This window comes from Acyrthosiphon pisum, chromosome A2 (genome assembly GCF_005508785.2).
Source record: "Acyrthosiphon pisum isolate AL4f chromosome A2, pea_aphid_22Mar2018_4r6ur, whole genome shotgun sequence".
Taxonomy (NCBI): domain Eukaryota; kingdom Metazoa; phylum Arthropoda; class Insecta; order Hemiptera; family Aphididae; genus Acyrthosiphon; species Acyrthosiphon pisum.
The window spans coordinates 116,344,372-116,356,547 of record NC_042495.1 but is presented as its reverse complement, the minus strand read 5'-3'; the positions used below and the strand labels follow the sequence as shown (position 1 = coordinate 116,356,547).

The 12,176-nt window shown below is 30.1% G+C and overlaps 2 protein-coding genes across 2 annotated transcripts; one reads left to right on the top strand and one right to left on the bottom strand.

Annotated features, from left to right (window-relative positions):
* Positions 1-3,999: 3,999 nt before the first annotated feature.
* LOC100165019 (dual specificity mitogen-activated protein kinase kinase 7) lies at positions 4,000-7,316 on the bottom strand. The gene is made up of 10 exons (XM_008181949.3): positions 6,967-7,316; positions 6,698-6,849; positions 6,519-6,632; positions 6,220-6,447; positions 5,982-6,161; positions 5,691-5,905; positions 5,490-5,624; positions 5,269-5,370; positions 5,010-5,195; positions 4,000-4,911 (listed from the first exon to the last, which is right to left on the bottom strand). The coding sequence occupies exons 1-10, from the start codon at positions 7,100-7,102 to the stop codon at positions 4,467-4,469; spliced, it is 1,893 nt and encodes a 630-aa protein (XP_008180171.1). The 5' UTR covers positions 7,103-7,316; the 3' UTR covers positions 4,000-4,466.
* Positions 7,317-7,457: 141 nt separating this feature from the next.
* Positions 7,458-8,822, top strand: LOC100144907 (ADP ribosylation factor 2). Its single transcript, NM_001126163.2, is given in 2 exon segments — positions 7,458-7,596; positions 7,736-8,822. A coding segment is annotated over 1 exon segment (540 nt). The 5' UTR covers positions 7,458-7,596; positions 7,736-7,760; the 3' UTR covers positions 8,301-8,822.
* Positions 8,823-12,176: the final 3,354 nt, after the last annotated feature.

Sequence of the window (12,176 nt, the reverse complement as noted above, 5' to 3'; positions counted from 1 at the left end):
ATGTTAACCCCGCGATATCATATTATTTTACCTACTTATTAATATTGGCAGACAATGCATTGTCCAGCACACGGAACGCCCGCGGAGCGTATTACTATTATTATGACGGTCGTATAATTTTTTATTACTATATTATCGTGTTATATATAATACTATTGTATAATATTACATTTTAAATACAGGGCGATCCATTGAACGGCATTCTTATCATTTCAAAAAACACTAACGTTTTTGAACACATTTCTTTTACAAAATGTTAAGACTTAATGGTCATAACAAAATAACATTATTATTAAAGTATCGTATCAATTAAGATGAAAAATATTAAAAATTGTTAGTCACAGTTTTTTTTTATAAGCATTTAAAGTTCAAAAAATGACAAAATATGGAAAAATCACGAAAATTTGCAAATTATTTCGAGTTATAAATTCATAAAAATTTTTCTTTTTAAATCTAAGATATGAAAATGTAATACAAGATTCCTTATAATATTATCTACCTTTATCAAACAAAAAATATCTATAAGAAACTCAAATTAAATTTTTATGGGCGTTTGAAATTCATATTTTTACAACATTTGATATTCACTCGATTTCTTACGTAACGATTTTCTTATTTTGTTGTAATTAAAAAACGAGTGACTGTAGAAACTTGAAAATTTCACTGAATGTTAATATTAGCATTTTATATATACGATAAAATTTTTAAAATAATTTGACTCTTTTTGAGCTGTTTACGGACATTGTAAGTTTTCAATTTTTTTAGTTTTTTTTTTTCTATAATATCAATAAAGTTTTATCTGTTGGGCCAAAAAGTGTATAATTTAATACAAAGCTCCTGATATATTGTTACAATATCAGTTGAAAAATATTAAAAATACATAGGCACAATTTTTTTTTTTTTTATAAGAATTTAATGATCGAATTTTGACAAAATTTATCAAATTTAAAATTGAATAATTATTTTATAGTTAAACATTTATAAAATGTTCAACTTTTATATCTAAGGCTTGAAAATTTAAAACAAGATTCCACGTAAGTAGTTAATTCTGTTACCAAAAAATCTAAAAAATACATAAGCACAGTTTATTTTTATAATAATTTTAAGTACAAATTTGGACGAAATTACATATTAAAAACCTAGGATAACTATTTTAGTTATATTGTTATGATTGTATAATATAATTCGTGGGTACTTGAAACTTCTAAAGTATACTATTATATATCTATAGTATCACGGTTTGTTCTTGATGTATAACGTATTATAAGTACCTAATGGATATTGTGATATGATTAATTTGGAATTTATTATAGGTATCTATTATAGGTCAATTTTTTTTTTTAATACCATAGTTAAGTATATAGGTAATATGTCTTATAACCATAGGCGGAAATAGGGGGGCTTTTGAGGCTTAGCCCCCTTCCCCTCCAAAAAAAAAAATGTCTAAAGCCCTCCCAAACATTTCCTACATTTTGTTTTAAGCTTATTTAATATTATCAAAGTAAGGCTCTATTAGCCATATTAGCCCCCCCCCAAATCTCAAACGCTATTTGCGTCTATGCTTATATCTAGACTGACATACCGTCTCCGCTCAGAATCGTTTTTCTTATACAATGATAGTATATCATTGAATTCAAATTTAATACCTTCCATTATACAGTGGCCCACTTGTAATCTATTGTACAGTAGGGCGACATCCACTTACCCACATTTTTATATTTGACAAATTGGATTCGTTGACTCAGGAAAGAGTTAAATCATGGTAATAGGGTATTGGCAAAGCCGATTTCCTGTAGTTTATTGATTAATAAAGCGTGGTTCACTTTATCAAAGGCTTTTTCAAAATCAGTATAAACAACATTGGTTTGTTGATTATTAGTAAAAGATTTTATCATATGATGTTTAATAGTTATTAAATTAGTAAGACATGATTTATTATTACGAAATCCGTGTTGTTGCGGTGCCAAAATATTTTTAAATACCGGGTGATTCTTTTATCATTGAACACTCATTATTGAGTAACCCTCAAAATGCAGTACTAGAATGGCTAAAGTAAAAAAAAAGGCATAATAAGGTATATTATAATACCACTGATAAAATTAAATAAAAGTCATAGAAAACCAAGTAATAATGTTTAGTTTGTTACAATTTTCAGGTTCAATAAAACAAAATTAGTTTAGGGGAGTTTTTCTAGAAGCATATAAAAAAAATCAACTCTTTCGACGGTTGATGAAACAAAACTCAACTCAAGCTTCATACACTTTAAAATTTATAAATGTATAACTTAAATAACTATGATGGATAATAAAGAAAAAACTAAATGTTAGATTACTTACCAAATATAATATATTTTTTCATAGATTGTTTACTAAACATTATCCATAACTTATAGATAATGAATGAATTGATCTTAATAATTTTTTCAAGTATAATATTTTATTTTTGTTCATTTAAAATTGACTAGAAAGTTTAACTAGAAAGTGCACTGTAGACAGCACAGGCCTCGGCCACCGGGCGACCATGTTCCCCGTTAGACTTATAATTAATATTTAATATAATTTTTTTTTTTAGCTTAAACTCTAAATTAACCTATTAGAATTTTCAGTGATAAAAAGTGAAACAAGAGATGTTTATGGAAACTACTTTAGATTATTAAAATAAGTATTATTATTATATTTATTTAATGAATATTTTATTGTTATTAATAAAGAAACTTGTCATAAATTTATAATTATTAAATATTCTGAAATATTGGGTGTAGGGCAAGGAATTTCATGCATTTACATATTTTGTATGGTTAATTTTGTCTTATGTGAATAACAAAATACAATTCACAACATTTGGGATACAATACCTATTCAACATTTTTAGTGAATATTTTGACTATTTCAGTTTTAAAAGCCATAATATATTTTATTTTAAGACTATATTTCAAATTAAAAGTCAGTGTGTAGTTTCATAGTTTTTATGTTTTCATTGAGTTAGTTGTTGAAAAGTACTCGAATAATTATAATGTGACAGTTATAATAAGGGTTGCAAGTGTATTTGAGCGAAGCGAGAAAAGTTTTTTTTGATTTAATGTTTAGGTTATAACTTACATTATTGACACCTAAGATCTAACACCGTCATGAAGGCGTATACCCACAAATATTTTTAGCAATACACCACTGCATGTTACAATACATTTAATTAAGTTTAAGTAATTGTGTAGTGTTACGTCTGATACTGGTGTCAGTGTGTTACTTACAGACAGCTTCTTTAGTTTTTTGGTCGCGCAATAAAAATGTATAAAAAGAAATCTTAAAAATATACACACACACAATGCTGCAGTTAACACAAACCTAACCTATGAAATATTAACACATCAGTAATTTATTTACTTACTGTTTTAAAACAATCGTTTTTAAACGTAATTTAAAAATAAATGCCTTTTTTTATATATTGTATTATATTGTTTTGATCAAATAACATAATTTCTTAACTTTATACAAAATATCATTCTGAAACAATAATATTTATATATCATGACTAGAATGTAATATATATATAAATATATATAGGTTATATATTGCTTATATTATAACATAATGTATAAGTTTGCATAGAAATAATGTAAGCTAAAATATTTAACTATAAAACTTGGTACACAATGAAGCAAAAGAAAATGTTTAAAAAATCACAGTAAGATACATTATACGCGGGTAATATAATAACCTGAGACATTTCGGTTGTGACACCGTGACTAGTCACATAAAAAAAAAAAAAACAAATTGAGCAAACAATTTAAAACAGAACACAAAAAAATATTAATACACAAAATGTAAGTAGCAAAAATAAAATAATAATAATAAATAAATATGGCCTATAAACATTTTTGATTTTACTACACTAAACTAACTTTGCTCAAATCAAAGTGATGTACACAAGGTTTTTTTTTGATAAATCATATAAAAAATGTTGTAATATATATATAATAATATACTCACTTTCTTAATAATAAGAATTTAGTGGGTAGATTCACCAGTTAATATAGACAAATAAGGAACTGGTTACCAGTTAAGTTTCATGTTCATGTTTGATAAACATTCCCATAAAATATTAATATTATACTATAATTGGATCTGAATTGCTAGTTGCAATCGCACAACTGTTCAACACATATAACAATAATGAAATGTGCATCACGTAAAAAAAAATTAACAGAATAAATTAAAAAGTAATTTTCAGTGACTTGAATAGTTACTAGATCGGTCATACAATTAATTAGGTATAATATGTTTAACATTGTTTTTCATAATTTAATATTATAATATTATTATGTATAAATTGTCTTTTTAAATTGCTAAATTAAATATTTATATCGAACATGATTTAATAATTTATGTAATAACGTTCTAATTAAGCCGTTTAATTCACTCACTGTTTTTGGGAACAGATTCTTTACGTCTCTGTCCACACAGTAGTTGTCATATATCGTTAAACTGGCAAACGACACGTCTACGTGGTTGAGGCGTGTATCTTCGATCTTTTTCTTCCAATTTTGGTTGACCAAATAATCGTTGTTGGTAAAATGTATGTAGAGGCGACGATCCACTTTCTGATAGGCGACGTGGCGGTGGAGTTGGTGGAACAGGTGATACATATCGTCTAGATAAGGCTGGAGAACCTTCAAAAGTCTTACGTACAGGTGCTGGAGAGGCAGGACACACCTCACGTCTTGTTACCAAAGGTGACGAAATTACTGGTGTGTTTTGGTTTCGTGGTGGAGGACTAGGAGGAGTTTTGCTCCATGGAGCAAATTTGAGGTAGGTAGATATCAGACTCTTCCTTGGACTAGGTTTGGGTGAATCTGAGGGATTAATTTCTCTAGTAGTATTTCGTTCAAAACGGCTTGGAGATACAGAAGATGACCTGAAAAATTAAAATTGTTTATACTATGACAACCCCGAAATCAAAATTGTTTTAATTTGTTAAAATCAATCTCAACTAATCAATTTCACTAATCTCACCTAGAATGGTGTTGGTTTTGTTGATGATAAAACCGTTGCAATACTAATGGACTAGTATTGGCAGAAACATTGCCTCCATTTGTCAATTGTCCCGTCAATTGTTTATACGGTGACAACAACACTGAAGGAGGCACTTCCATACTCGGAAAGCGTTTCACAGGTTTTGGAGAGTCAATTACCAAATTTCTAAACACATTAAAATACACGACAAAATACATATTTATTTAAGTTGCTTAAACAATTCATTGATTTAACTAACCCATTGATTTTGTTTTTATCAATTAAACTCAATGAAGGAAATTGATGATCTGACATCTTACGGACACTAATAGGAACGTTTTCAACAGCCGGTTTTGCTATTCTGTAAATTACATAATTTATTAATGACAATTTTTTATAATTATTTATTAAAATATCAGCCACACTGCTAAAATATTAACAATAATTAAGTCTATAAACCCTGAATGTAGCTTAAATTACTTGAGTATTATATTTTGACTTGTAGCTTCAGCATACCATTCAGCAACATTAACTGTTTTTATCATATATTTTTGTAAAAAAGGGTGTTCCAATAATTGTTTGTATTTTGGTCGTACTTTGTAATCTTTAATCAAACTAAAAATAATACATTTAAATAACTAAAATATAAGTGACATTGTTAATATATTTTCTAATACACACCAGCTAGATACAAAATTCCTAAATTCTAAGGTGAACTCTTGATCTAGAGGAAGTGAAGGAGGGTCATCATTTAAAACTCGACTCAGTACTTCAAAATCACATTTACAATCACGGTATGGAAACACGCCCGTAGCCAATTCAACCAATGTAATACCCAAACTCCAAATATCAGATCGTATATCGTAATCCAGTTGCCTGGGTTCAATTCTTTCAGGCTGAAAACCCAACATTTAATTAATACAATTAAGTTAATTTTAACTTAAATTTATATCTAAACTAATAAATACATACAGCCATGTAAGCGGCACATCCAGCATTTTTCGTACGAGCTTTAGAATCAACTAATCTACCAGAAATACCAAAGTCGCATAATTTTACATTTCCCCTTTCGTCCAGCAAAATGTTTGATGGTTTAACATCTCTATGTATAACATCATGAGACTCTTTTAAATAGCTTAACGCTTTTACAGTCTAAAACAAAAATTTGAATTATTTAAATTATTTAATTTTAAGGATTTCTTATACTAACATGTACAGCGACTTTCCCAAGTACATCTTCTGGGATTGGTGCCTTGAGTCTTCTCAAAAGACGATCAAAACAGGTAGCCATCAGTTCCATGCATATACACACATCTGATTCAGTGATAAATGCACCCAAACATTTAACAATATAAGGACAGTCATGAGACTTGAGTACAACTTCAAGATCAGTAGTAATACGTTTATTTTCTTCACTATTTCCAGACCTTCTCATTTGCTAAATAATAAGAGAAAAAAATGAATATATAATTAGCTATAAAATTAATCAATTAAAAGAGTTGCACTCACTTTGACAGCTATTTCAGTATTACTAGGCTTGTGCAACATTCTCACCACGTGACCGCATGTACCACTTCCTAATTCTCCGAGATGCTCTAAATCTTTTAACTCAGTTTTATATTTCTAAAGATTAAAAATAATTTGATTAAACAATATTAACACCATTAAACATAAAATACTGTACTAACTATTCCATTGATTGTAAGTAAACCACTCATTTTCATGATCTGTTTCATTTTGACTTCAACTTCCGAAGTGTCCTCGACCCGCGGCTGCATCATTATGCTTACCGGTAGGTCTATATGCTTACGAGTCCTAGTCGGCGTACCCATGTCACCAACTGAAATTAAAGGAGAAAAATTGTAATGTAACCATCAAGGTCATAATGATCTCCTTTTCGGTAAGTATACTACACTATTACTACCTACAGAAGGAAAACTGGGCGTTGTATACTCACGTTGTTTGGGTCGTCTCCCCGATCCCTGTCGGGGACTGGAGAGTGATGGAGGTGGCATCTCCTCAATGGTATCGCCGTCCGCCTTCAAACGGGCCTGTAAATTCAAAATTTTGTTTTCCAGAAACGAAGTGGTCATTTTTGACGAGCCTCGTTGAACGCTTTAAATTTTTTTTCACCAATTAGACTCAAATCACTGACGACGCGCAATACGTCCCCAAACTCATGGTACAAATATCACAGACTTTAGAGTAATAACTATTTTTAAACACAATTTTCGGGGAAAATTTATCAATTATTAAATTTGATGTTATTTTTATTGGCAGCGAAATCGTCTGTCAATGGTATTCTTATCACGAACCCTTGACAGGTCTAGACAGTGAGGCCGGTGCTTAAAGAACCAAAAAATCGATATGATTTCAGCATAGCCAACTTGCTCTAGGCCCCTTATCACCGCCACTGTACAATGATAATACACGTACACGAATGATAACACGAGATGAAAAAACAAAGACGATTTTATACAAATGTGGCTATTTGGTGCTTGCTCAAGACGGTTTTGACTACGTTTGTTTAACTCCGCCCGACTACTGTCGTTAGCAACGTACCTCACTGAAGTTTCTCAATAAATGGGTAAATTATATTTGTTATTTTGCTTAAAACTCATTCAAGATCGATTCAAAATTACATCCAAACTGACTTAAAAATTACGCCTTGATTGTTTAACCAAACGACCGAATAGTAACAAATTTTTATGTTTATAATTATTCAGGTATATTGTTTCTAAGACACACACGATGGGCTTAACATTGTCAACAGTTTTCACCCGTTTGTTTGGTAAAAAGCAAATGCGCATACTGATGGTTGGCTTGGATGCAGCTGGTAAAACTACCATACTTTACAAGCTAAAACTGGGCGAAATCATCACTACCATCCCGACAATAGGATTCAATGTTGAGACGGTCGAATACAAAAATATTGCATTTACAGTTTGGGATGTGGGTGGTCAAGATAAAATCCGTCCTTTGTGGCGACACTACTTTCAAAACACCCAGGGACTGATATTTGTCGTAGATTCTAACGATCGAGAAAGAGTAGCAGAAGCAGAACGAGAGCTACACAACATGTTGCAAGAAGACGATCTCAGAGATGCTGTATTGTTAGTATTTGCGAACAAACAAGATCTTCCTAATGCAATGAATGTATCGGATCTCACAAACAAACTTGGACTGAATCAACTTCACCAGAGAAAGTGGTACATTCAGTCTACGTGTGCAACTCAAGGCAATGGTTTATATGAAGGGTTGGATTGGCTGTCAAATGAACTAGCCAAATAAAATATAGCACATTGTGCCAACTGTAACATCCTTTAATCATTGTTTGAGATTAATTCATTTATAGGTTTGATCTTAAGAAATTAAAATATTTTATTATTTATTTACTTCCTTGTTTCTAAGGACATTATTTTATTATTGGGATAATATAGTACAGCATTTAATAAATAAGTATAAATCATATGAACGGTGTAAAATGTATAACTCTAACACAAACACAAAAAATTAAAACGAGATCATTTTGTTGATGTTACTTGTTATGTAATATTTACTTAAAATAAAATTTAATATTACCTTTTTCATTCAATTTTGCATGCATGAATTGTTATTACAAACGATGTTTATTATGAGATATAGTTAATACTACAATTTATTGGATCCAATCCATTTAGAATAATTTAAACCACCAATTAATGGGCCTTTGAATTGTTATTTGAGGAGTTGGTTAATGGTTATACTAATACACTCTAATTTATTATTTTATGATTTATCGCAATAATAAACTGCCAACATTTGTACGAAACAAAGCATATCATTTTTTATTTTTTATTTTTCATCAGTAATTTTAAAACTATTTCTCGTCAACACAACAGAAGATCAAATAGCCAAGACCAAATGACAGTCTTGTATAGTGTTCGAATAAATGTATTCAAATAAAAGTATTTGAATACTTTTTTTGTATTCGAATGCTATTTTAAATACTTTTTTTAAGAAGTATTCTGAATACTTTTATTTATCAGCTTCATTAGAATCTTCGTTGTTGTCAAATAAACAATAAATATAAATTTATGTTATTAGGAACTAACCTTTAAAAATATTATGGTGCTCTAAAAATCTGAGCTCTAGTTGATTTATGAATGACTCAATATAAGGAATACAAATAGTAACTCTAAAATAATCTTCTGGTTTTTCGGATGATAATGATGGATTAGCACGGTTTATTTGCCTTTTGTTTATTCTTTTTACTACAATTTGAAAATCTAGAACTTCAGCCATTTTCTAAATTAAAATAACTCGATTGTGACGGTAACACTGAAATTCCCTTAATTTAATTTTGTGTTTATTTTTATTATTAGGTACTATTAATTTTTTTTAAATTATCGTCATTTTTATTATACATTTTTACGTAATTACGTAAACTGAAAAAATACTAACCCTGTGTTCAACCCCCCCCCCCCCCCCCGTGGTGTGTACGCCACTGTTTGGAAGGAACGAGTTCCAAAAAGAACGGATTTCTGGAACGAATTCCTTTTTATAAAAAAAAGAACGAGAAAATGAACTAGTTCTTTTTTTTAAGGAAAAATAACAAAATTGTTCGTTCCTTTAGAGTTCCAATAATTTACACAGATAAGTATGTAAAAATTGAAATTAAGATATATTTTTTTAATGTGTATAATGTATATTCCCAATTAGTGATTATTATCGAGTATCGACGTTAAGACAATTGACATACGTTAGCCAAAAATTTAATTTTGAAGAAAATTTCAAAATATATTATATATAAAAAAGCAGGTAAGTAGATGTCGCTCTGCTATACAGTAGATTACAAGTGGGTCATTGTATAATGGTTGTATTAGACTTGAATTCAATGATATAATATATGATTGTACCTATAAGAAAAACGATTCTGAGCGGAGACGGTTTGTTAGTCTGGATATTTTATATTTTGTTAATATTTATTTTATCATGTAAGTTGAATTAACATTAAAATATTATAATTTTTATTCGTTTCTATGGTGATAAGCAAAGCGTTAGAATTTAAAATCCCATTTTTAGCGTTTTTTCGTAATTTTCCGGTGGTTTTTCCCGTGGCATTAAATAACTATTGAGAAAATCGAAAAATGACCTCTCTAAAGTACCATCTTGGTCCAATTTTCTAAAAGATAAGGTACTATATGTTGAAATCGAAACACTCCTTCTGGAAGAAATCTTGTATACAGGATATAAAAAAAAAAAATAAACACCATTGTAAAAACAATAGCTTCCTCGCTCCGCTCAGAATCTAAAATATATATAAAAATTAAAGAAGTACCTATGCATAATACGAAAAAAACAAAAACATTAATGATTAAATAAGAATTTTTATTTTATTTGGAACTTAAAAAGAAACTCGTTCATCTTCCATAGGAACGAGTTCTTTTTTTTTTTAAGGAACAAGGAACGGAACGAATTTCTTTTTATAAGGAACTTGCCAAACACTGGACATAGTCACGGCTGTAACCGTACGTGAGTATGTCGTAATAATAATAACCAATTATATTACGGACGACCGGGACACGCCTCGAGACTAATAGTTAAAACACGTTGGTTATAATATGACGCACCGATTAACTATTCGCCGAGAGACGAAGAACGTTATTACGATAGAATCTGGAGTTATAATAAAGCGTCGACAGAAGGATTGACAGGAACGTGCGTATATATTTGACTTCCAATACGGCAATACCTCGACGAGTCTGAATCAACTCTGAACGGTCAACGAACGACCACCCTAAGTGTATTACGACGATTTCAAATTTACATTTGAATTTGTCATATTATTATCTTCTCTATAAAAAAAATATATGTATATTTTTTATACACCTAGTATTATATTCGTATTCCATATACCATATTCGTTTATAAATTACAATTATTATACTTATAATTACGTATTTAAGACGGATGTTGTGACGTGTTCGGGTGCATAGTGCATAGACATATTAATATCAAATTATGTATATGCCAGTGTACGCAAAATTATTGTTTAGTTGTTTGCTACTTCGTTTCGGTACAAATGTACAATTCATTTGACAGTCTTGTAAAGAATACTTTTATTTTGTATTCGGAATACGTATTCGAATAGTTCTTAAAAAATATATTCAGAATACATATTCGAATACTATCAGATTATCAGAATACTTTTTTTTACAACTAGTTTTTGACAGTTCTTGAATGATTAGTTAGCATTTATTAATTAATAATTAAACATATAACGTAATCATAAGTTATTTATACATTTTGACCACATATGATTTGGCCGATACGGGCCATACGGGATACAACACATTAGTGTTTATAAAAATAATAATAATAAATAATAAATAAACAAGTATTTTTTATTCATTAAAATGCAAGAATCTAGTGTAGGAAATGTAGGAATCTACATGCAAGAAGAGGAAGGCGGAAAAAACTGCTGCACCGATGAAGAAGGCCAAGACGACGTCGACAGCGTTTACCAATATTCCGCTGCTACAAATTCGGACTGCTATGGAGATAGAGAAGTTGAGTGTGGACAATCTGGTTCACCTCACACAGCTGTTGACGGATTTCAAACTGAAGGTGGGATCGCAATTTCACATTTCAGTTTGGATAGTTTTGATATCTCTATGGCACCCGGAACATTTTTCCACACTGATGAACCCAAAGAAATGGACGACTACGAATCTGGCACGCGACGAGCTACTGGAGGAATGCAATATGGAGGATATTCCAATGAGAGACAGAATCAAGGCAGAAACGACGTTTGCCGGCGCCATCGGAAAAACTAAAATTATTCGTTTTGTTGGCAGTTCCGAACATACCGTAATTCAAAAAAAAGGCGGCTACGGCGTCGAAAAAATAATTTTTGCCCGCGCTCGGAGGAGAATGTATTAGCATGCTATTTCTTTTTGGAATTTTTTTATCCAATATATTGACTAGAGTTTGCAAAAATCGACAAATAAGACTCTCGTTGTTTTCAAATTTATACATCAATAATTCGGAAGCTATTGAAACGGATTTTTCGATATCATAATAAACTGTTCCAGGCTCTCCTAGCATACGCGTTGAAATACGGGTTTTACATTGGGTTTATTATAGTATTCAACGAAATTCATTAATACTCCAGTTCCCGTATAA

Coding starts and splice junctions, on each gene's coding strand:
- LOC100165019 (XM_008181949.3), bottom strand. CDS start 7,102: ATGACCACTTCGTTTCTGGAAAACAAAATTTTGAATTTACAGGCCCGT. Junction 6,850..6,966: donor GGGGAGACGACCCAAACAAC/GTGAGTATACAA, acceptor CTTTAATTTCAG/TTGGTGACATGGGTACGCCG. Junction 5,625..5,690: donor AGGAATTTTGTATCTAGCTG/GTGTGTATTAGA, acceptor TATTATTTTTAG/TTTGATTAAAGATTACAAAG.